We start from the raw sequence: 25,938 nt of genomic DNA on the forward strand, positions 1-25,938 counted from the left end.
AGTTATACCTCTCTTGGACTCATTAAGGATAAACCTTACCATGATGGTTCAAAGACAGTATATGGACAGAGTGACTTCAGATGCCCTAAGATGGGGCACCAAGACAGAACAGAGTTTGATTGCATCTGTTCTCTTGTGTCCACAGATTCACTCCAGCTGGGAACATCTCTTCTCATGTCATTCTGCCATGTCTTTCAGAGCAACCTGTTTCTGGACAATCTGAGTCAAATTATCTGACCCCAGGGATAGTTCAATGTGGATATGTCCTCATGTTCCTGAATCAGTGAGTCCTCAAGAAGAAGTTGGAGCTATGCTTGCCCCAAGGCTTCTTCTGACATTTCTAATTTCCTAGGAAGGAGGTGTGCTAATCCTGCCATTTCAATTCATACATTACTGGGAGCACATTAAGGGGGTTATGGGGCAGCAGAGGTGATGTGACCTGGCTTAAAATGTATCAGTTGCCATAGGAGTTCCTCTTGGATACTTTCTTCAGAAGGCAATGTCCTGAAACATCTTAGATTGGCCCAATGCTGCCTTCCATCATAATTAGGGAGCCAGAAGAGTTGATCTATTGAGGGCAGGAAAGTACAATATGACTCAAATGGGCCTAATGAGGTAACTAGACTCTCTTCCATTTTGAGGCTGTCTGTAAGCTGCAGACAAATGTAGAGACAGTCTGTACTGTTTTTTGACTGGCTTGTTATAGTGTGCAAGCAGAGCTGTGTGTGTTGATAGGAGAAACAAAGACAGACAGGTAGGTGGTAACAGTGGAGAGAGTGCCAGGTCTGGAATCAGGGAGACCTAAGTTCAAATCTATCCTCATACACTTACTGGTTATGTGACCCTGGGGAAGTTACTTAACCTCTGTCTGCCTCAGTTCCCTTAACTGTAAAGCAGGGATAATAATAGCATTTAACTCTCAGGGTTGTTATGAGGCCCAAATGAGACAATATTCATAAAATGTGATAACAGTGCCTGACACCATTTAAAAACTTAAATTTTTATTCCTCTTCCCCCTCTTCATGGTAGAAAAAATATTGTTTGGGGAGTGTCATGTCCTTGTGTGACTTTCTCTGTATATCTTTGTGTTTCCCCTGTATCCTTGGGAAGAGTCTTGTACCTTGGACTTTGCTATAAATCACCTGAGGTGTTAGGCATGTTAGTTAAAGGGATCACTTGGTGATCGCATGGTACCACTTGATTGGTGACAGCTTGACAGTCCCTTCTAAGCTCTTCATTATTCCCTCAGTGGTATGAGACCCTCATAGTCAGTGGTCACAGTCTCCCAACACTCCTTCCCTACCTTTTATTTATACCTTCTCATGCCGCCCCCCCGCCCCCAACACTTTCACCTTGACCCCTGTGACAAATAAGCTTGTCTTTCTCTGTTTACAGAGTGGTGCATGCCATTTTTGATTCTATTATTTATAGGAACAATGTCTATATTTGTTGTATTTCCTGATCTCCCTTGGTTGCAGGGAAGGAGGTGGGGTAGCAGTTAGAGAGTCAATGACTGTATGACTCATAAACCTACTATGTTCCCAGAGGCTAATTGGACCAGAGTGAACCTGGGATTATAAACGAATGAATGAGCTCCCTGAAAGGTTGTGAGATTCTTGAGGATAAGGATTTCCATTTTTGTCTTTGTGTCCCCAGTGCCTTTCACACAGTGGGCACAGTAGTAACTATTACTTGAACTGCATTGGATTGCTATCCAAAGCGTTCAGGTAGGCAAATTCCAAAGTTGTTGGATGAGAGATACTATTTTCTTTGGGGATCAGAAAGGATCTGGGTTTCATGACATGCAGCTCCCAACCTTGAGAAGATTATGAAGAATCATAGCTCAATAAATCTAGGTATAAGTGATTTTCTTTTATTTGTGCCTTACCCTGATAGCTTTTTTCCTAAAGGTATATATTTTCTTTTCTTTGTAGATAAACCAAAAAGACATGATTTTGTAGCAGAGGGTGGGTAGCAGTAGGCAGCCCCACCAAGCACATATTTTGTTTTATAGCTGTTACTAGACCACAAGTTCCACAAAAGCAGAAATCTTGTTTCATCAAAAGTATTTCTTCCATTGCTCTGTACAAAGTACTAGGTAAACATTTGCTCATTTGACTTTAGTATTGGCTTTGGCCTTCTAGCCCCTCTGGCTTTCACCACTGACACGTCTTTCACACCCAGTTTCCATCTATCAGATGGAAAACTCACCCTCTTTCCTCCCCATCCATTCCATCTCCTTTCAGGAGAGTTGTGTTCCCCACGGTTGAGGAGAAAGGAAGAAGACAAGGAAACATGGTTTGCGCAAGTGACATATCTCAATATAATTTCTAAAACTCTATGATTTGAACAGCTAAAATACCTCTGGGCTATTTTGTTACAAAATATTTGCCATTTGGATTCTTTAATGGTGTAGTCACCCTGACTTTCCCTAGAGAGGCTTCTCTCTTACGGGGTGAAGGGTAGCAAGGACACATATGTACAGCAGGACACAGAAAGACAGATGGGCAGATGCCTACACCTAGGCTGCTGGGTTCTGTTGGCTATAGAGAAACATTCAGATGGGCTGTGCAAGAGCAGGGTTAAGAGTTGCTGGGGTAGGGAGTGTCTGAGGGCTCTAAAGTTAGGAGAGGGACAAACTGATGTCCAGCCCAGACTTCACCTCCCTGGACCTCTATGTCCTCCTCTGTAGAATGAGGGCTTGGTTTCTAGGGTCCCTTACAGCTCTAACTCCTATGATCCCTATGATTGTCAGAGTCCTGCCTGGTAACGAGGAAGTGGAGGGGGGCAGTGGGAAGGATATACTGGGAATTTCCCTAGTGGAAACTGATTTTCAGTTTTTCTCCAGTTTTGGTGTTGGTCTTGATTAATTCACATGTGATTGTGAGCACATTACATTAGTTATGGGGCATCAAAGCTGCTTTTCTTCTCTAGAATCAGAGATAGGTAAGGCCTAGTAAGGGAGATGAGGGTGGTACTAGCCTTCCTTAGTAGTCTTTGGGTTAAACAACACTTAACTCTTAGATGAAGCAGATCAGGGACACTAAAACCTATACCTGTTGTGTGACATCCTGGTATTTGTTGAAGGGCTCTGTGTGCATGTGGCTGGAGGTAGGGCAGGAGGAGAGGAAGATGTCACTGGAAGGATATTTTAAGAGGCATCCCCAAATGTGTACTCTAAGAAGTATTCTGCCCTATCCCTGGCCTAAGATACCAAAGCTGGGGAGGAACAATCCAGGGGTCTAATGCTGCAGGATGGATCAGATCTCAGGGAGCTCAGCTATGGCAGTTGGTGACAATGGTGTAGACAGAGTAGGATGTAGGGTGGTTTGTCCACAGTTGTGGACACAAGGGAAGGGAGATCATAGAGTTTTATATAGAGACTCTGTCCACCTTTCAAGAATGTGGATGTAAGGGGTTACTTTATGTAGGATGTAGACATTGCCAGCAGGTCACAGCTGGCCTCTAGTCCAAGTTTCTACTGATCTTGGGCCTTTTGCCTTTCATGGCTCTTGAATATTTTTCCCACTTTGATTGTAGACTTCCTATGGGACCTGGGATAATTCATATGCATTAAAGTGGGGGTACACTGATATCCTTTCATGTAGAAAAGGTCCCTGGGGACAGTGAGCTGACTGGAGACCATGCCATACAAGCATCAGTTCAAGTCTAGGAACAGTTAGCTTGGAAAAACAGATTTGGGGACGAGGGGAAATAGGGACAAGATAGCTGTCTTCAAGTATTTAAGCTTGAGAGGGCAGGAATAGGAATACTAGGTAAAAGTTGCAGGGAGGCAGTAAGAAACTTAACAACTAGAGCCATCCAAAAGTGGAATGAATTGCCCCAGGAGGCGGCAAGTTCTCCCCTCACTGGAGGTCTTTATGTGACTGCTGAAAGAGCACTTAGCAGCAATATTACAAAGTGGAGTCTCTATCAGATATGGCATTGGAGAGTATCTAAGGTTCCTTCCAAATTTTATATTTTCTAATTCCTTCTTTTTTATGTCGTGGAAGAAAAGCAATGAGAGGTAGTGTGGTATGTTTAAGTTGGAGGACCTGGGTTCAAATTCCACCTCTGCCATTTATTGCTTGCATAACCTTGGACAAATTTCTTAAGCTCTCTGGGATCTCATTGGTAAGATGAGGGCATTGGCCCTATTGACCTCTAAGGTCCTTTCCAGTTTAAAACCTATAAGCATTGTATTTGGGGTCAGAAATCTCAGATCCTAGCTCCTCCACTTAGTAGCTATATGCTGTGAGGTAAGTTCCTTCATCTCTCTCCACCTTGATTTCTTCATCTATGACATGGAGTAGGATGCAGTGGCCTCTGAACTCCTTTTTAGCTCTTAAGATCTATGCGGCTATAATTTTTTTTTTCTAGGAGGGGTGAGGAAGAGTGCAGAAAGGAAGGCCCTTTAGGAATTCAGAAACAGCCAGTATGGTTAGAGACCCTTGGAGAAGCTTCAGGGTCACAAACCTAGGGAAGGGGAGAGGAGACTACAGATTGGCTGATGGAATCCTTAAACTGTTAGATGAACCAGGGTTTGGTCAAAGGTAGAAGGGAGAAAGAATGATCAAATGCATTAACCTCCCAGGCCTTTAAGGGACCTTAAGCACTATTCTACACAATTCTTTCCTGTTTGCTGGCACCATTTATAAATCAGCTCAGTATTCCAGTTGGATTACAGAATCTGAGTTGGAAGGGACCTCAGAGGCCATAGATTTGGTGCAAGTCATGTCCAAATAAGAATCTCCTCTTCAGTCTACGGGACCAGTAATCATTCAGCCTTTTCTTGAAGGAGGAGCCTAGATCTCCTCCCAAGGAAGCCCATTCCACTTTTGAATTAAGTCTGGTTTGTTTTTTTCCTGATGGGTCCAGATTTGCCTATTTGCAACTTTTCCCCATTACTTCTAGTTCTGTGCTCTGGTGCTAAACAGAGTAAATGTAATTCTTCATTCGCATACCAACCCTTCAGCAGCTTTCATGTTTCAACCATCTTCTTTTTTCCAGGATAAAAGCATCCAGTTCCTTCAGCTAATCCTCCTCCTGCATATTCTTGAGGCCCTTTGCCATTTTCGTTGCAATAGATATTATTCTTTCCCTATCCCAGGATCCCATGCCTTTTAACACAGCCTAAAATCATCTTAGGTTTTTGGTTTTTTTGTGGGGGAGAGAGAGCTGCTATATCACACTGTTAACTCATATTAAAGTTTCAATTCAGTAATGCCCTCATTGTTGTTTTTAATATAAGTGGCTGTCTAGCTAAATCTACATCTTATACGTGTGAGGTTCATTTTTTTAAACCCACGTGTAAGACTTTATGGCAATGACATTTTTATTTTATTAGATATGGCCCAATATTTTAGCCTGTCTATATCTCTTTTTCATAATTCCATTCATGTTTTCTGGTTCCACTCAATCCCCTACTCATGACTCTTCTGTGTTAGCCATTTCCCCAATTCATCTTCTCTCCACCCCTCTGGCTCTTCTTCCCATTTACAATTCTTTCACCTTGCCCCATTGTTCCTGATTGCCCACCTGTCCCCTCTCCATCCCAATGTAGATATCTAGATTTCCATCCTTTAAAAGTGATTCCTGCCTTGCTGCTCCATGAGTGGATGGAGTAGTCCATACCTAAACTGAAGGAGACTTTTCAGAAGGGTCAAGGGGGGGAGAAGGAAAGGAGAACTTCTATCTACAGAGGAGTTCCAGGGTCCTATATTGTAATAGGTTGGGATTCATATAAAATGAAAGATGGGGCCAGATAAAAGAGGATGGGAATTAGGGCAAAGTAGTCTAAGAGACAGAGACTTGGCTGAATGTTATAGAAACAGGGGTGATGACATTGCACCAGAAACAACCAAGTAGGCAGGATCAGTGACATTTGGTTTGTTAGTAAAAAAAAAAAAACTATGTCATCTGGATGGAGCCGTTTAGAGGGAGTTATTCAGTCTTCCTCCAAACCTCTGTTGCCTTGACCCTGATCCAGTCCCAGTGCATTGGGAGCTGGGATTTTGGAAGAAGCTAATGGGAGAGGTTGCCTCATATTCCAAGTTTTGCTATCTACCAGCTATAAGTAGGGTCATCTCACCCCTAAGTCCCTTTTTTATCAGGCCTCAAAGATGGGGGTTGGGTCAGACATTATGATGTAGTGAAAAACACAATGGTTCTAGACTCAAAGGACCTGGCTCTGTGTCCTGACACTAGGCACGTGACTATGGGCAAGGCAATTAATTAAGCTCTCTGAGCCTCTAGTGCTTCATCTGTAAAATGTGGACAAAGCTTGCATCGCTTAATTCACAGGTTTTTCAGGAGGAAAAGCTCTTTGCTACCCACAAAGTGCCATAGAGATGTGAGCTCTTACTGTTACTCTACTAAGGACAATTGTTCTTTGAGGACATCACAGCTTGGAAGAACTTACTGGTCTAGAGGAATGACCAAAGAAAACTATAGAATATCTTCTGAAGGGTCTTATAAATGATCAATTTTCATCTATTAGGTGTAGTTTTGCCTGGAGGTGGGGGGGGTATAGACTAGCTGTGTCTTAGAGATCCTGTCTAGCTCTGTGGTCCTATGAGCTAATTAATTTTGGTTAATCATGTAAAGTGTATAGGGGCTGGTTTCTCTAGGGGCAGGAGGGATTGACTCAGCCCCTTCTCTATCCCAATAGGACCAGTTATGCTTACTCCGATAAGCCTCTGCCAAGCAAGCCTTTGGTCATAAGGTCAGCTTCTCCTCCTCTGTCTCCACTCCCACACCCCAACTAAAGTCAGAAAACAATGGCTCCAGTCTCACCCATCCCTCACCTTTTGCAGAGGGAGAAGGAAAGGTGAGGGTAGGGAATGGAGGAACTCCTGACTCCTTCTCCATTTGAATTCCTGGTTGGAAGTAAGCCTTAGTCCAAGTTGGGGGATGGATGTGGTTTGGTAGGAGAAGGCTGGTGGAGGAAGAAGGGACTTCCCACTCATGACTAGACTATTTGGAGGCAGGGAAAAGAGAGACCTGAGGGGGGTTCCCCAGGTATTGGGGTTCAGCAGAGTCAGGAGGTTTGAGAGGAGAAATGGGATTGGGAGGGGGAGACTGAGGTACCATTGATCATTTTTTTTTCTTTAAAAAATTACTGTGGTCATTAGTTAGGAACTAAGCATATCTGTGGGGGTTGGCATGGAGAGCCATCTAGGGGTGAGGAGCTCCCAGGAGAGGTGTAGGAGCACAGTGGGGAGTGGGAAGTAAATTTGTGCTGTTGGGTATAGCCAGGTTTCGTGGTAGGTGGGGAGGAGGGAAGGGGGGAAGGGCAGTGGTTACACCAGGCTTCTGGAACCACTGGAATACCTCCTTTGTTGGAGCAGAGAGCCTGGAGGGCAGTACTGGTGCGGATGGTTATAAGGGGGAGGGGGTGGGGGCAGGGGGGGCTGGTGGATAATCTTGACAGGGGTGGCAGGACCTCGAAGGGGAGTGGAGCTGCAGGAGTCAGAAGAGGAGGCATAACAGCTGAGCGCCTGACTCAGGAGGGGCTCCATGCGGGCCAGGCAGGGCTTGTCCAGGACAATGACTTTGACAATCTGCTGGCACTGCACCAGGGTCCCTGGGGGGGTGGGTGGCGGTGGCGGCAGCAGGTCCCTTGGGGAATTAGGAGGCAGGCCTGGCGATGACGGAGGGGGCGGTGGCGGCGGCGGCGGCGGCGGCACTCCCTTCTCGGGCCCCAGCCTGGAGTTGTGCTGGTACGTTTGAAGCCTGTTGTGAATTGACACCTAGTTTAGAAACAGCCAGAGAAGCATGACATGTTACATGACCAATTCCCGGCTGCTAGGACTGGCTGCCCTAAGCCTCCCCCCCCCCCCCCCACCCCCCCCCCCCACCCCCCCCCCGCCCCCCTCCCCCCCCCCCCTGCCCACTGGACTTGGAGTCAGAGGAGTTCAGTGTAAGGACAGGCCCTGCTTCCTGCTGAATGACTGAGCTCAATCAAGTCTCATCTCTCAAGGCCTCACTTCCTCATTGTAAAAATAGTGGGTTGGACTGGAATTCTGCGGTCTTCTCTTTCTCACTTTGTTCCTTTTCCTGTTCTGAAGGGAGACTGGCTAGAGATCAAAGTGTCAGAGGTCTAAGCCTGATCCTAACATAGGGAATCACTTAATGTCAAGACAGAACAAAACAAAACAAAAAACCAAACCCCCAAACCCCAAAACAAACAAAAAAACCTGCCCTGGAAATCAGGAGCCTTGGCCTTTAGCTTCCACTCTGCCCCTAAATAGCTCCAGGACCCAGGACCAGGCTCTCCCTCCTCAGAATCTCAGTTTCCTCATCTGTAAAATAACGGGGCTGGACTAGAAGCTTTCCAAAGTTGTTCTGAGCTCTCAAATCTTAACACCTTGTCATGTGGTCTTGGCCAAATGACCAAACCTCTTAAAATCAGTATCTCTCCCTGCCTTTGCCTCCATCCGAAAGGGATTGTCATCCCAGCCTCCCTGCCAGTCTCACAAAGGTGTTATGATGAAAAAGGAGGTCAGACATATTAACAGAGTTTGAGCCTGTCTAAGTTCCTCTGTGTTTGATCCTACAAATACCTGAATGCTTGGCACCCTAGATTTGATTGATTTATTTATTTAGCATACTCTCTTCTCATACTCATCAGGTCCAAGAAACATTAACTCTCAAAGCAGAGTCTGATTTTTTATTTTTAAAAATTAAAATAGAGAACGTTTTCATTTAAGGCTCAACTAAATGTCTTTCTGAGAACCTGGACTGATTAGTTAGGGGATATTGGAAAAAGAAAAAAAAAACTTCTGAATCTCACAGAAGTAGTGAAAAAAGTACCAGATGCAGTTAGGAGACCTGGGTTTAAGTCCTAGCTCTATTGTTTACCTTGGGCAATTAATTTTGTAACTGGATTTAATATAGTACTTTAAAGTCTGCAAAAACATGTTATATTCATTTCCTCATAAAAGTCTCAAAACATCCCCCTGAGATTCCCCATTTTATAGATGAGGAAACTGAGCTTTAGCAAAGTTAAGTGGCTTACACATGGTCTGAACCTCAGTGGCCTTATTTATGATACGAGTGGGTTGTACTGTATTGTCTAGGATCCTAAGATTATAAGCAAATGAATGGACAAGGGAAATCCTCCATTACTCATGGGGTAGATGGCCCAATTTGTAGTCTTCCTCCAGACAGACAGCGTGGGTTAAAGGTGAAGAGTGGGGAAAGGGAAAGAATTGGCCAGTGAGAAGTTTTGAGAATTCCCATGCTGTCTCCTAATGGTTCTACCTGATGGGGCCCTTACATCTCCAACACCTGACAGCTTGGGTCAGTTCATTTCTCATTTCTTGCTAGAACAGTATGTTTGCGCTGTGTGCACCTTTCTCCTAGTCCCTGCCCCCTGGAGATGGCTGTCCTGGGTAGGAACAGCAGCTAGAGCATAGGAGTAGAAAGAACATGTCCTTGCTTTTATGAAGAAGTTTGGATCATGGTGTTCTAACTTTGTCCCAGGCTCTGGGCCCTAACTCACAGGTTCCCAGTCTCTGAACCTTTGCCTGTCACCTCCCACCAGAAGTCTTTCCCCCTCTTTCCTATCTCCAAGGAATATTCTTTGTCACTTTCCTTTCCACAAACAAATCCCTCATTCTTGCTTTTCAATAACCCACTTAGAAGTCCTGGTCCTTTCCCTCCAGTTACATCTTCTGGCCCTGAGACACACCCAAAAGAGAAGTTCCTACAGCTACCTTACCACTGCACTAGGAAATAACGTTAAGAGCAGCCATGTGGCTATGAGGTCAAGTCTCTTTAAGTCTCTCATTGCTCAGAAAGTTGTTTGTTTGGGTTCTTTTTCTGAATCACCACAGCTGCTGGAGGTGGTCAACAAACCTTTTGTCCCATCTTCCCCTGTTGGGAGCACCTTCAGGATGAGATGATATCTATGAAGGAAACTGGGCAGATTCCTATGGTGCCAGAACACTGGGTAGAGTTTCAGGGAGCTCAAGACCTTGCTGCTCCCTTTCCCTAGGTCTCTCAGTGGGAGCACACCTGAATGCTCACACTCAGCAAAAGCTTAGTAGGACTCCAGCGCAGTCCTGCCCTGCCCCCTTTTCTCCATCTCCCTTTTGCCCACACCCACAGCTCTCCCTTATCCATTCCTCCCTTGTCTTACCTTCCCCAGTGTCTTACCTCCCCTAATGTCACTCTTTCCTGACTTGTCCTCCCTTTTCTCTTTTTCTGAACCCTCCTGACCCCTCATTTGCTCCTCTCTCCATCTTTTCTTAGATTCAGGGTGTCCTCAAATGAGGCTGATGGGACTTCCTAGAGAAGCAGCTACCATCCGTTCACCAGAACCCTACCCGTCTCTTCATCCATCTTTGAGAGACTGTAACTGAGATGCAAGATGACTCATCCATCGAAAGCAAAATTCCCTGAGACCTCATTGACTCAACTCCCCTCCCCCCAACACTCTCCCCTCCTCACCTCCCTGATGATGAAAGAAAAAAAAAGGAAAGAAAGTCAAGATGAAACATGGGTAGCAGGTAAGAATAGCTCAGAGAAAATGGAGAAGCGCCTGCCAGAGGGAATCGGCCAGGTAATGAGGAGGGAGAGCAGAGGACAAGGAAGTTTGGTAGGGGGAACCAACTGGCAGGCCATAGGGGCAGCAAGGACAAGACGCTGCAGAGGAAGAAAGAGGCTAGCAGGGCACCCTGGAGCTGGCTGAGGGAGATGGGCAGCCTTGCAGATAGTCACATAGCCCTTCAGGCCAGAACTAGGAGGGAAGAACTAAGCACTAGTTGGATTGTTCTCTCTCTGGGCAGGTCAGAGGGAATGTGGTCCAGGGGTGGCACTGACAGAACAGATGGGTGAGTTGGGACCTTGTTGTGTTTATCTGCAAGGCTAGGCAATGGGCAGCTGCAGGAAGATGCAAGGGGTGGATGGAATACCCACCCTTGGGGGGAAGAGGAGCTTGTCAGCAGCTGGGGCTGGAAACTCCTCTTCTATAAAGGTGCCTCCTTCAGAAAAAGGTATGTGGGGGGGCAGAAAGAGGCATGTGGCAGGCTGGGGGGCAGGAACCAGAGAGGTAAATATCCTCTACTGGGACATCCCAGAGATGAGGCAGGTTTAGTCAATATATCCTCCCACATATCAAGAAGGGAGAAACATCTAGCTGTGCAGTCTCTGGGGAGAGGCTGTCTGTTTGGAACAGCGGGAAGGACAGTGTTTGGAGACAGGAATCTTTTGACTGTTGACTGTGCAATGAATGGAAGTCTCTTCTGAGAAAGAGCAATGGAGGACATGGGAGACTCAAGGAAGCTTTCCATAGCAGGGTATGGGCCTATGGACCAGCAGAGTCAGATGATCTCTGCCCAGCAAGTTGGAAAAAGTTTTTCGATGCCAGACCCCAGGCTAGAATTTCCAGAGCCAATACTTCAGGGCCCATGCTACATTGAAAGAGTATTATTGGGACAAGGCAACGGCCAGATGCTACTGCTTCCCTATCCCTCTCTACCCTCCCTACTCCCGAGAAAGTACATGTTTTCCCACTAGCCACCTTGCTTATCCTTAGGAAAGTACTTTCCTGGGGGAAAAGACATCCCAGGTGGGAAGGATAGCAAAACATCCAGGTGGGAAACTCTAATGTACAATTTTTCAGATAAAAACAAATCTCCCTTCAGTGAGAAACTCTGACTTGGCCCTTTGCCTTCTCCTTCTTCAGGGTCAATAAAGTGTCGAAGTCCAGTCCTTAAGAAACTGGCCCACAGGAGGCTAATCTGCTTTCCTTCTGGAGGTAATTACTCATGAAAAAGCACAGACTCCCTTTTCCTGGGGGTGGGAGGAAGGACAAGGGATAACCTAGAAGTGTCTAGAAAGTCAGACTGGGGGAGAGTTTGAGAGAAAGACCTTTAGGTTCTGTGGGAATATAATCATTCTGGGGTGGGGAGGAGGGCAGCAGTAATGAAGTCTGCCTGCTGGGGAATTAGGCTTGGCGAGAGGGATCCTCATGGGAGAGCCTAGCAGCTCCATTTCCATGGGATTAATCTGGGAACTCAGCCCCGAGTGTCACATGTCTCGGGGGGAGGAAAAGGACAAAAACAGGTGGAAGATGCTTGTGGCTTAATTTAGCGTGGCAATAGTGGCATTACCCATGCTAGCAGTAACTTTTAATTGTATCTCTCGAAATTGGTAAAATGGTCAGTCGGGCTGGGGAGGCATTGATTAATACCTGAGAAGAGAAACAACAGAGAAGGTGAGAAGAACGGGATGGGGAGGGGTGGAGAGAATTACTCACCTCAGCAAGGAGGCCTCCACTTACCTCCACTGTGCTTTCCATCGCCTTCTCAGGAGCTTCCCTTTTGGTGGCTTTGAAAAGAAAATCGTGCCACTTGAGTTTTCATCTGGTGCTGTAAGCCCCAGTCCTCCCTCTTCCTTCAAAATCCATTTGCAACTTCGCATGCATAGGCAGCCAGAACCCATAGATTACTATGCTTATAGGGGGGCTATTCTGAAGACTCATTATGCCATGGTGTGAACTTGGGTCTGTGAAATTTATACCAGAGGGAGGCAGTTTCTAGTTTTGATTGGGGAGGAGGGGTGGAACGAATGACATCAGAGGACTGTCCAAAATAAGGTGTATCACCTAGGAAGCTGGGCATGAGGAAATACACTTCTTGGGCCACTGGAACTCATGAGCAATGTGCTAAGACATAGAAGAGTTGGGATCTGTTTGTGTAAAGAGAAGGGATTAGGGGTGGCTAGGTGGCATAGTGAGCAGAGCACTGGCCCTGGAGTTAGGAGGACCTGAGTTCAAATCTGGCCTCAGACACTTACAAAAAAACTAGGCAGGTCACTTAACACCAATTGCCCTCCAAAGAGCAAAAGAAAAAAAAAGAGAGAGAGAAGGGATTACCCACATGGATGAAACCATGGATCTTCTGAAATATTGATGTAAGTAAAAGACTAATAATAATACAGTTAGTACACAATACACAGTCTATAAAAACAGGTTTGGTTCTGTCCCCTGAACACCAGCTTTGGGGCTGTCTTTCTGCATATCTATCTATCTCTGGATGTGTGGGTATATGCAAACATACACACAAACATACATCTATCCATCTATCTATCTCTATCTATCCATCTATCTATCTCTCTATCTACCTATCTTATGTATCAGGTTAAATCTCACTGAAGAAAGGGATATTCTTTATTCTAACTCACAAGGGCCTACTAAATTTTTATGACCCTGCTGGGACCATATGCCTTACTCATTTCTAATCCAACACTCCAAATAGGGGACCACTGACTACCAACAGGAGAACAGAAGAAATCTTAGGAGATAAGACAGCTGAGTCTATTGACCTTTTAACCTCCCAAATGGCCTGTTTCCTCTGTTTGACTTTGTCCTTTTTTTCCCCTCCAAAGAAGCATAAGGAACTATTCTGCTATTGGATGAAGCACAAGGGAAAATTCCATTTCTATGTAGGGGCTCAGGAGATGAATGAAAAGCCATCCTATTTGTCAGAAACACTGGACTCTTGCCTTTACTCCTGTGTTGACTGACAAAACCCCATTCAGCATTTTGGATCTGCTTTCCCTTCAGTAAAATGAAAATGTTCTTCTCCTATGAACTTAGAGCTCCCCATTAGAAAAGAGGGGTGAAGGGGCTTGAAATCCTTCAAGTCCTTGGAAAATTGGCGAAAAGGCATGCAATTTCCTAGAATACTAAAGCTAATAAATCAAAGATGGAGGCAAGGTCAGGGTAGGGTAGGTGTCTATCTCTATGAGGACATACTTTAGATGGAGAACTGAAATAGTTATGTAGACAAATGCTGAATGAAGTATCTACCACACAAGGCAAACCTCCTGAAAGCCAGGCTATGGGCCTACTAAGAAATGGATCTCAGGTCAGACTCAGTTATATCCAACGACATTACCATGAGAGTTTCAATATAACAATAATTTTCAACCTTCAGATAGAAAAATGACCCATATATTAGCAACAGTGAGTAAGTTGCTAGATCCTGTGGTGACCATCTGCCTGGCTTAGTCTCCTTTCCACTACTCCAGACTTCGGCCTACTAACCACCTTGGGAGAATGAAAGAAATCCCAGAGGACCAGTAGTTGAATCTCCTGACCTTTTCAAACCAAGAATGGCCACTTTCCTCTCTTTGACTCTTGTCCCTTTTCCCCCCTACCATTTTCTAGCTATGTGATTCTGGGTAAGTTACTTCAGAGCAATCCAATCCGATAAGCATTTATACTTCATTTCTCTGAGACTTGGTTTCTATATAATGGGGCTAATAAAACTCAAACCACTTACTTCACAAAATTGTTGGAAGGAAAAGTACTTTGTAAACCTTAAATCTCTATAAATGTCAAGTATTATTATGGAAGAATTCTAGATAATTATTCTACTTGTCTCAAGAAGTTTTAACCCTATTTCTCTTCTCTATTTTCTTTTTGTTTGAAGTAGGTGAGGAGCAGGGATAAACTTTGTGTGCTGGCCGCTCATGGTGGGTGCTCAGGGTGTTAGGGAGAAGGGAGATGGGTTAGGGCCACATGGGCAAAACCAGCACAGATTCTGCACTGACTTGAATACTAGTGGGACTGAATGGTTTGGGGAAACATTTTAAAAATTATGTTAAAGGGTAATATGGAAAGTGTGATGCCAAGTGTATCAAAATGTAGAAGTCAAGTCGGCATGAGTTCTTTCTTTTTTTTTCCCCTTTTGCCTCTCTACAGACAAGAAAAACCAAGGTCCAGGTTGCTATAGAGTGACTTATACCACGTCATTTGACTAGTAAGAGAATGCACAGGTGGGGTACTTAAAATGAATGGGAGATCAGTACACCTCTATCATTCTTGCCTCCTTTCCTTAAGCCACCAAACTAGGTGGTGTTTCTTCTTTCTTTTTTTCTCCTGGGCTTTCTAAAAGAATTTCTTTGTTTTGCCCTGAATAACTTCACCAATCCCTATGGGTACTGCTGTTTTTCAAAAGGCATGAAAAAGATAACTTAGATGACAGAACAGCTGGGCCTTTGCTTTTCTCCATTGACTGGTAATGAAACCATATTCAAATGAGTCAGCAACTATTACAAATATTACTTTTCCTTTCAGGAAAATGGGAATTTTCCCCCTCCACTTTCTGTGACCTGAGAGCTCTTCATTAGAAAGAGGCAAAGAGAAACCTGGAAACTGCTTCTTTCAAAATAATCCCTCAGGAAACCAAGCCATTGTTTTTGATGACACCCCTCCCCCCACCAGGGTTCAAAGTTCTGGGATTTCCCTGTAGCTAGGTATAATATAAATAGGATAAGATCTTCCTCCTCCATGAATAGGTCTCATGTGAAGCCCAATAAGGGCAACTGGCTTGTAGGAAGTCTATTACACCTTTTGCTAATTTTTAATTAGGCACTGAGTCAGGAGGGTTGTGATGTCTTCTGGCTCCGAGAAGTGTATATATACTCTTGAGTTGGTATTTTGCTTTGAGGCTTGCTTATGAGAAGGATCTTGTGATTTCCTGATTGATATTTTGAGTGGCCATATGTTCAGAGCTCCCCGACTGCTCAGATGTAAAGGCTCTCAATCCAGGGATGCGTGTAAAGTGTATAATTGATTCAGGCAGTCAGAGCCCTGTCTGTTGGTCTTTATTTCTCTGCTTGTATTTTCTCTGTTTGTATTTTCTCTGAAATTCAGGGTGCTGACTTTTTTCCTGAGCTAGTGAATGTAATTAAAAAAGATTGTTGATCCTTTAAACAGCCATTTTTCCTCATAAAGCAGATCTAAGAACCTGTGCCAACAGCCATCCTAGGTATGCCAGTATGGTTGCTGCTACATTAGGTGGGGGAGACAAGAGTTGGAAGGATCTGGTTTTGGATGGCTGAGACATTGAGCAGCTGCTTACCTGTAGGAGATCCTTGCTTTGACTGTGGGTCAGGCTGAGTTCCACTGGACTTAAATGAAAGAGTCTTGGTTCCCTGCTGCTTCTCCAGCTCCCCTGGGGGATGAGAGAACAGAGTGAAAAGAAAGAAAGCAAGAGACAGAGGTTGGGAAGAAATGGAAAAGAGAAAATACAATGGTAATGTGGAGGCGGAAAAGAAAGCAGCAGCATCCCAAATAGAGCCATGAGAAGCAAAAACTGAGCTTAGGGCTAGAAAGGGGCCTCCAGAGGTGATCAGGCTTCCTAAACCTGCTTCTACAGCAGGAGCTGAACTGAACATATCACAACTTGCTGAAAATTAGGTCCCCAGGACTAGTCAAAATCAGGCCAAGTGCCTCGAATTCCCAGGGAATTAAAGGATACTAAGATCAATGATGGTGCTTTTGAATTCTCCCTGACTCCAAATAAATATAAATTTTTTTTAATGGAGTATTTTTTCCCCAAAAAAATCAGTTTAGTCATTTTTTCAGTTGTGTTTGACTCTTTACTATCCTATTTGGGATTTTCTTGGCAAAGATACTAGAGTGGTTTGCCATTTCTTTCTCCAGCTCATTTTACAGATGAGGAAACGGAGGTAAACAGGGTTAAGTGGCTTGCCCAGGGTCACACAGCTAAGTAAATGTCAGAGGACAGATTTTAACTCTGGGAAATGAGTCTTTCTGACTAACCCCAGGCCTGGTGCTCTATCCACTACACCACCTAGCTGCCCCTTTTCAAAGAAATGTTCTGTTTGATTGTAAGACATTTTTTCCCAGTTATCTCCTTTTTCATCTCTCCTCCCTTCCTTTTTCCTTATCTTTTTCTTTCTAGCTTTTCTAGTTTTTTTCTCTTTACCCTTGTCTTATCTTCACTGTTACTGCCAAACACTTATTCTTTGCATTATCTGCATAAGATGATTAGTACCTTATAAACAGATTCTAACAATACCTATGCATTTGTATTTTCTAGAGAGATTTTAGTATTGATTAGGGAAGGGGAGGGAGGCTAGGACTCCACCAAAGACCTCATCATGATCTGTGTCATCATAATGCAAGCTTTTAGGTGCCACATAGCAAGAAAAGCCCAGTGATGGACTATATGTCTATCATCCAAAGCCCAACATGGCTAAGTCTGAAGAGAGGCTCATGACAAGAAGGTTAGCTACTGGGCGACAAATGCTTTTGGCCTGAGATAGACAGAACAGACATACACACACATGTATGTGTACAAACATATGTAGATTTGCAGATATACATGCAACCACAAGCAAATTTACACACAGATGTACATCTACACAACTCATGAGGACTGTTATTAAGGTTTTTTTAGCCGAGATTGTGATCTCCATTAGCCAAGGGAGAATCCATACTGATTAAATCCTGGACTTTTTGAAGTACTGAAATAAAAATCTGTTTCTCAGGCCTTTCCTAAACAATACTGGTTGTATTTAGCACCATCAAGCCCAGGAAGTTCAGTGCAGGGACATTTAAATAGTTGCCATTATATTTGCTTTGCTTTATTCAGATTAAAACAGGTGGTATCCCTGCCCATCTATTTTTCTCAGGGAGACTATTTGAAAAGAATATGCTCTTTCTTTTCCTACAATAGATTTGTAGAAATGAATCGTAGAAAGGAAATTTTAATGAATAAATTTCAAAAACAAAAATCAACAAAAGCTGATAAATTTTATTTTTAATGTGTTTTCTTTTACTTTTCTCCCCCACATTTTATTTATTATCTGAGGAATTTTCTAGAATAAAAAGTTCATCTGCCTGTGGTGAATGTCAGATCAATAATTCTGGAGAAAATCAGAACACAGATTTAGAAAAGCGGAGGGATAGGTATCACTCCTAAAGAAGTAACACCAGGGGATGGCTAGGTGGCACAGTGAGTAGAGAACCAGCCCTAGAGTCAGGAGGACCTGAGTTCTAATTCGACCTCAGACACAAAACACCTTGGGCAAGTCACTTATTCCCAATTGCCCTGCCTTCCCCCCTCCAAAAAACAAACAAAAAAAGAAGTAACACCATTGGATGAAGGGGAACAAAGCTTTTTCACTCTCCAAAAATTGGGTCTGTATTAATTTAGAAATATTTCCATTCAGTTGGCTATAACACAGACATGAAGTATGTTTTTAATCTTTAATAGTTATTCATGTTTCTTTACTTAATTAATCTTTAGCTATTTTTTTTTCTTAAGAGACATATGTAATGTATTACCATACTTAGAACTATAAAATTTAACAAATGGACATTCGTGCCTGGCTGGCTGGCTGTGTTTATGTTTCTTAAATAAAAAATAATTAGTGAATCACTTTCAACTAGGAACTAAACATAACTTTTACATTGAACTAGAATATAAAAATATCATGCAGCTGTGCCAGAATCAAACCAATACTTTATTTGGTTGGGGTTCCTTGTTTAAATCTGGGTTAAAATCCTATCTGTGTTCTTTCCGATTTGTTGTGTGGTCTTAGGGAATTTATTTAAGCTCTCTGAAGCTCATTTGTCTCATACTCAGACTACTTACCTTAGAGTTGTGGCTATATAATGTATGTGAAAGCCCTTTATAACAAACTATATAAATATTATTATTCATTAAGCATGTGTACACACGTATATACTTGAGAAAGGAACAAATAAGCAGTGTAATGGTTTATTGTCCACAACCTCCCACATTCTAGACTGCTCTTTTGGGGTGGGATGCAAAGAAGAAGGAAAAGGGGGGTGTCATGTGTGAGGATGTGTGTGTGTGGGGGGGGGATGCAGAGCTAAAGTTGGCAAAAGACTCCATGCCCTCCTAGAAAAATCTCTCTTTTTCTTTCCCTCTCTTTCTGTTTCTTTTTCTCTTTCTTTTTCCCTGTCTCTCTCTCTCTCTCTCTCTCTCTCTCTCTCTCTCTCTCTCTCTCTTTCTGTCTCACTCTCTCTTTTCCCTCCTCCCTTCTTTCACTTTCTCCCCACCCCCTTCCCTCTTTCTCCCCTTCCCTCCCCCCACAGAAAATCCTTCCTTTCTCTCCCCCTCCCCCTGTGTAGTGTAGTCTGGGAATACACTGGCAGCCTTACATTCAATTCGGATCTGCTCCAGCTCTGTGACCTCAGCAATGGATTCTTTCAAGTCTTCCACAAACTTCTGCATCTCCTCTGAGCCCAGGGCACAGAAATGCAATACCTGCTTCTTTTCTGAACCTGACACTGGGGTCACCAGCGTGATGCCATGGGAATGATCTGGAAAATGAATATAGGGACACCCACGTGTAGTGAGCAAGGAAAACAGGAAGCCTTGGTCTGGGGTGGACAGTGGGACCAGACCTTTTTGCAGGACTTGCCCTCTGCCACTCCAAAGTAGTCTCATAAATTACCCTCCCTTCCTCTTCCCCTACACATCCCCTGAATGAAAATGAAAGAAACTACCACCCACTGCCATCATCTCTGGCTCTGAGATGGACTTACACTCATTCTCAAAAAGGTGGAACTGCATCCCTAGCAGGCCCACGGACTTGCAGAAAGTATATGTGGAGGAGGTCTTCTTCTTTGGGCAAAGCTTGAGGATCTGCCCGAGAAAGAAAGTCAGATAGACACATACACACACGCACACACATACACACATGCACACACATGTGTACACACATGCACACAGCAGATAAATATACATGCAGGTGTACGTATATATACAATGATGCCAGTATGCACATAACACACAGATACAACCAGAATATATACAGATACACACATAAAAATAAATACACACACACACAGGTAGCAAAGTTAGGGAAGCAGCCTCTCCTCAAGGCCCAAGTCATCTTCCCAGCCCCACTATCTGTGATGATGTGAGACCTTTAGCACTCCTCTTCCCTCTTCCATGCCTAAATTTCTTTATTGATAATAATGGTTGGGACACTTTCACCAAGTGGAAAGGAGAATGAGACTGGCAACTGAGAGCAATGCCTCCTTCAAGTTGGAGAAATGGATCTCATCCAGTCCCTTGGAGGCCTCCTTCTCCCCCCCCCCGCCCCGAAAGCCAGCTACAATATGACCTCTTATCACAGACTTCCTGAGCTTCCGAAGTAGAAGAGATTAAAGGTCATTTAGTCACCCATAGCTGGCATGGGATGTTTCAGAACTGTCTGCCAATCCAAGTCTTCAGCTGGTGTGTGGATGACCACTTGTTGGGGATGTTTTAGTGGCAATTCCTGGATAAGTTCATATAGGAATTCGCACAAGACTTACCCAACAAGCAGCCATCCAGTCTCTGATAGAGGACCAGCAGTCATGGAGAACTCACCAGCTCCTGAGGCAGCCCATACCACTTTTTGAGAGTTTTAAACGTTGGAAACTTTTTATAAGTACATATGCAATCACACATTTATATGTAAAGAGGGTGAGAAAGGAAGAGATAGTGAGAGAATGAAAGGGAGAAGAGAAGAGAGAAAGAATGGAGGGAGAGAGAGATAGAAGAGAAAATAAAAAGAGAGGAGAGAGATGAAGGGAAGGAGAGAGGGACAGGAGGGGAGAGAGACAAAAGGAGAGAGATACAGAAGGAGAGAAGAGAGAGGGAGGGAGAGAGAAAGAAAAAGAAAGGGGGAGTGGAAGGGAGAGGGAGAGAGACACAGAAGGAAAGAAGGGGAGAGAGAGGAGAGGGAGAGGGAGGGAGGGAGGGAGGAAGGGAGAGTGAGTGACAACCCAGCCCTCCTGGGCCCCCAGGCCTGCTCACCACCAGCAGGTCATTGAAGAGGAACACCTCCCTCTGGTGAGCGGCCTGCTTCTGTAGCTTGTTCACGTCCGTCACCTCAAAGAGCCGGCTGCAGCAGACCAGGCGGCGATGGGGGACTGACAGCACCTGAGCAGAGAGAGGATGGAATGACGTCAGACTGAGGATGGTGGAGGGAGGGAAGAGGGGGAAGGAATGTACCTGGACCACAGCCTCAGCCTCAGCCTTACAGAGTATCAGAGCCAGAGGGACCATTAGATCATTTCTTCTAACTCTCTCATTTTAAACATGGGGAAACTGAGACCCAGAAAGGTTAAATGGTTTGTCCAAAGTCTCAAACATAGCAGAGAGCCAAGATCTCTCAATTCCAACCCAGCATTATTTCTGCTTTGCCATAGTCAAGCCTCTGGAAGTGAAATGCCTCCATTGTGGAGCTTGGGGTGAAGAATTTACCGAGGGAAGACAGCTTAGGTGAAAGAGGAACTTTAAGAAGGAGAGAATAGAGGAGGAGGGCATGTGCCCTTTCTCTGATTCACCTATGCTTCACAGAAGTTGCAGAATGGTAGAGGGAAAAGGGCTATGCACATCACATAGTTCAAACTCTTCATTTGACAGATGAAGACACAGAGGCAAAGTGACTGGCCCAAGGTCACATAGCTAATTAGTGACAAAGGTGGGTTTAAAACTAATGTTTCTGACCTCTTCACTCCACCAAATGGAGGATCACAAGATCATAGATTGTAGAGCTGGAAAGGACCCAATAAGTCCTCTAGTCTAGCTCTCTCACTTAATATCTACTTAAACCTCTGACTGCCATGGTTTCCTGAACTGTAGAATGGGAATAGTAACAAAACCCACCTCCCAGGTCTGTTGTGAAGAACAAATGAGATAGCACTTATAGGCGCTTAACAAATACTTGTTCCTTCCTACAGATGAAGAAACTCGGGCCTAAACAAGTTATATGACGCATCCAAGGTCACACAGGTAGTAAATGGTAGTGCTAGGATCCAGTGATGCCAAAGTCAGAACTCCAGTAAAGCATTTTTTCATTCCACCACAGTTTCTAATCTCAAGGAGACTCAGAGCTGTTAAGATTTATTCCCTAGGATGAAGGTTTTCTTCCTAGTCCATCCTGTCTCTTCCCCTCACGCTCTCCATCCCTGGCGCCCCTCAGATCACACTAAAACCATCTCAGAACAAGAGTTCATCCTGTCCCAAGGAGATTCCACAGTCTCTTGACCTCAGCCCCATGTCCCAGTGACTCAGTGCCCTGATCCACCAAGAAGCATTTCATCTCAGTGTGTTTCACCTTCAGGGCCCAGCAAGGGGGTAAGGGGTGGAAGAGAAGGACAGAAGGAAAGGAACAAGACTGAAGGTAAGAGAAAGCAAAGGGAAGGAGGCTAGGAATGAGAGAGGAATCAAGAGGCACCAGGGAAGGAGGCAACAACCAAAAGGGAGAATTGTCCCCGTGTACAGCAGACACTTCCTATGTGGTCTAGTTGTTTGATGGTTGTGACTTACTGTCTTCATGCCCACAATGGACTTCTCCACCTTGGTAACATAGGTGACATGGTCCTCATTGGATTTCAGCTCCTTTTGTTGGATCCTTTCATAGATGCCCACCACCAGCTCTCGGGGTATGTCAGCGCCATCATCCACACCTATCAAAACAAGATATAACAGAGCTAACGAACTAGGCAAAAAAGGCAACCTTTGAGAAAGATCATCTTCTCCTCGACCAGGGCAAGGGGCTTTGTCATGGTGGAAAGCAAGGAAGGCCTACTTTGGCTACTGTCACTGAATTCCCAGAAAGCATAAAGGACAACAGTATCATTCCTCCTACTCTGTGAGACAACAATCCTTTAGGTACCCCTTCCTCCCATAAAACCTTGTCCTACGCCTCCTTTGGCTAAAATACGACGGTTCTAAAGTCAGCTGGACTGATGGGCTTTGTCCTTGTCCTTGATCTGAAAGAAATCAGGCTCTGAGCAAGGAAGAAAGAGAAAGGCGAACACATGGCCCCGATTCTAGGAAGCTGTCGGTAGGCTTCTTTTGTTCTTCACTACTGGTTCTGTGGTTCAATGGCAGACTGGTGGATTTCATGAAATTATCTGTTAGCTGGCTTAAAGGAAATGGATTTTGGGACTTGGTGGCACTCAGAGTCAGAATATTAGAGGGTAAAGGGAACTTCAGAGTTTTCAATTCAATTCCTTTATTTTAAAGATGAGGAAACTGAAATCCAGGGAGATAGAAGGATTTGTCCAATGTAAAAAATATAGTGGAGAGCTAAGGGGTTCACAGTCTGTGCTGACAAATGTCAGCTGGAATGGAGGAAATGGGAAAGATGGGGAACATTTGTTCAATGGCATGTAGTGGAAACCTGTATCTCATGGGGTCAGGAAGGTGGTCTTTGAAAATTCTGTTGAAGGATCTGGCAGCACAAAGATTTTCCCAGGTTGCTTCATGGAGGTAGCCATAGTATTGTTGAATGGAAGGGGAAGACACAAGGAGACCCAATGCCACTCAAGACTCAAGGAAGGTCATACTCAAGGCATACCCCATTCTGTACCAACCATCAGTCATTCCCTTGGAGTTAACAGTTCTGGCACTTTTAGAACAAGGCTAAAACAATAGTCTTCCCACTATCCTCTTACCTCTCAGGTTCCGGATGAAATCCTCCAGCATCATCTTCCGGTCAGGCTTGATATTGGGACTATACATATCTGTGTTGAGGAGGATGATGGCAAAGGCCAGGATGAAGATGGTGTCAGGGTTGTGGAACTGCTGGACTACCTCAGGATTGCACATGCAGTAGCGCTGGCTTGGAGAAACATAGAGGACATGCCCACTGAGAACTCCCATCCTCCTCTTTCTCCTTAAGCTACAGCAGGAGAGTACAGGGCACACGTGTATAACGAGAACTTTCCAAAAGTGAGATAGCAGCATGAGTGGGATAGAAGCCCAGCGTCTTTAGATGTAGAACAGATTCTCGTCTTGTCCTCAAACACTCTATAATATTCACAGGCACATATGTGTGCATGCTTATACACATGTATGTATATGCTATGTAATACACAATGCATATGTGTACATATGTATCTGCATGTATTATATCTGTGTCTATTGTATATGTGTATATCTATCTGCCTGTTTATATGCATATGCATGTTGCATAAGTGTGTGTGTACCTGTCCACATCCATATACATGTACATATGTATAGCTTGCTTGGTTAGTTGTTAATTATCCTTTCTTATGTTGTTTTTGTCTCCTTAACTAAAAGATATTCTCCAGGATGGAGGGGTCATTTCTTATATTCCTTGACATGCCCCACAGTACTCTCTAGCCTACTGCTCTCTAGTTATGGAATGCCATTCTCACTCTTCTGCTAAATCCCCATCCATCCTTTAAAGCCCAATTTAAATAAATGGCATCTCCTCCTGGAAACATTCCCTGAATTGTTCTGATTGATAGAAATGGTGGATCTATGTTTGTATCTCTCTTATGTACTGGCAGTGTAATGCTGCGTGTCATAAGTACCCGTCTCCCGACTAGATTTTGTTGTGGTGGTTGTTCAATTGTTTCAGTCATGTCTGACTGACTCTCTTTGGGATTTTCTTGGTAAAGGTACTGGAATGGTTTGCCATTTCCTTCTCCAGTTCGTTTTGCAGATGACAGAGACAAACAGGATAAAGTGACTTACCTAGGGTCTAGCTAGTAAGTGTCTGAGGTCAGATTTGAACTCAAGTCTTCCTCACTCCAGGTCTGGCACTTTGTCTACTGTGCCATCTAGCGGCCCCATGCGAGATCATAAGCTCCACAAGGACAGGAATCTCATCCTATCTAAGCTTCATCTCTCTCTCAATCTACATGGAGTCAGTGTTTTAATAAACATTTGCTGTTTCAGCCTTGGCCCAACAGATAGTCAGCAAAGACTTGATGATTGACTGACTGGTTGCCATGGATGACCCCTGAGGGATGGGAAGTGGAGAAGGTATTGATGATACTCCCCTTCCCCATTCCCAAGGTACAAATGTTATAGGTATTGACCTTTTTATACTCCTTCCCTACTGTCCCCAAACGCTGACTCATTTCCCAGTATCTGAGGCTCTTCCTCCTCTTTCCCTCCCCAAGAATTTCCTTCCCAGAAATTGTAGGAGTGAGATGAGATTTGGGATCAGCACTCAAGGCCTCTCCTACCTGAAAGCTTCGATGAGCCGCTCCACCTTCTGGGCCTCACCTTGGACCCGGATATGGGCCTGGAATTTCCTCAGAGCTTCGTCTAATTCCATGTTGGAAAAGTCCATTTCATCCACCACACAGCTTGGGGGAATTAGTAGGGGACAGAGATAGGATAGGAAAGGGAGATGGTCAGAACAGGTCCTCTCCTGCAAAACTTCTCAACACCAATGGGAAGTTAAGAACCAGAAGGGCATTCCATCCACACGGAACACAGATTGGCATCACTTCTCACTATGTAGAAACCCCGTCCCAGTTGACAGGAGTTAGTTTTTATAGCCTATGGGTGGTGGATTGGTGAATGAAAAAGAAGGGAGAGGATGAGTCTAAGGTCTACAATCTAATTTCTTTCATCGTCCACTGTGACCCCATCATCCTCTCCAGTTGCTATTCCAAAGCCAAACAGAAATTACTCAATGAACACGAAGGCACTGGACTAAGCCTCCGATGAGTTAATCAACAAGCATTTATTTAAAGTGCCTATATGCCAAATGCTCTGTTAGATGATGGGCATAGCAAGAGGAAACAGCCCTCCTAGCATCATAGAATGCCATAGCTAGAAATGCCTAAGTAGAAAAAAAAATGCATTTAGAATTAGAGTCAGATGACTAGGATTCAAATCTCAGCTCTTCTATTTATGGGCATAGGACCATAGACAAGTTACTCAACTGCCCTGACCTCAATGTCCCTCACTTAAGAAAATGTCACCAATAACAGCTGTTATACCCATTTCACCACATTATCACGAGGATCAAGCTTGATAATGTATGTAAAGTGCTTGGTTAACCTTATCGTGCTATTTAAATGTTAGCTATTATTATTAAAAGGATTGGACTAGATGTCCAGGGTCCAGCTCTTAATTCTGTAAATCTAATTCACTTTCCAGATGAGGAAACAGAAGCTCAGAGACTAGATGTTATTCGAGCTGGAGTATACATTGCTTTAATGGCAGACTCAGGACTGGACCCAGATCATCATCATCATCATCATCATCATCATCATCATCATCATCATCACCATCATCTTCTTCTCCTTCTCCTTCTCCTTCTCCTTCTTCTTCTTCTTCTTCTTCTTCTTCTTCTTCTTCTTCTTCTTCTTCT

The 25,938-nt window shown here is 44.2% G+C and overlaps 1 protein-coding gene across 1 annotated transcript in view; it reads right to left on the bottom strand.

The window, feature by feature from the left end:
• Positions 1-2,186: 2,186 nt before the first annotated feature.
• Positions 2,187-25,938, bottom strand: part of IQSEC3 (IQ motif and Sec7 domain ArfGEF 3) — a 58,186-nt gene continuing 34,434 nt past the window's right edge. Inside the window, exons 3-11 of the mRNA XM_069094368.1 lie at positions 24,800-24,922; positions 23,255-23,421; positions 22,122-22,261; positions 20,604-20,729; positions 19,343-19,442; positions 18,956-19,117; positions 15,879-15,971; positions 12,290-12,336; positions 2,187-7,751 (exon numbers count right to left, since the gene is read on the bottom strand). Of these exons, the coding sequence (XP_068950469.1) occupies positions 7,302-7,751; positions 12,290-12,336; positions 15,879-15,971; positions 18,956-19,117; positions 19,343-19,442; positions 20,604-20,729; positions 22,122-22,261; positions 23,255-23,421; positions 24,800-24,922 (1,408 nt within the window). The 3' untranslated portion in view covers positions 2,187-7,301. The remainder of the gene's footprint in view (positions 7,752-12,289; positions 12,337-15,878; positions 15,972-18,955; positions 19,118-19,342; positions 19,443-20,603; positions 20,730-22,121; positions 22,262-23,254; positions 23,422-24,799; positions 24,923-25,938) is intronic.

This window comes from Petaurus breviceps, unplaced genomic scaffold, assembly GCF_028583685.1.
Source record: "Petaurus breviceps papuanus isolate PSGF00001 unplaced genomic scaffold, PetGlider_PUasm1.0 216, whole genome shotgun sequence".
Taxonomy (NCBI): domain Eukaryota; kingdom Metazoa; phylum Chordata; class Mammalia; order Diprotodontia; family Petauridae; genus Petaurus; species Petaurus breviceps.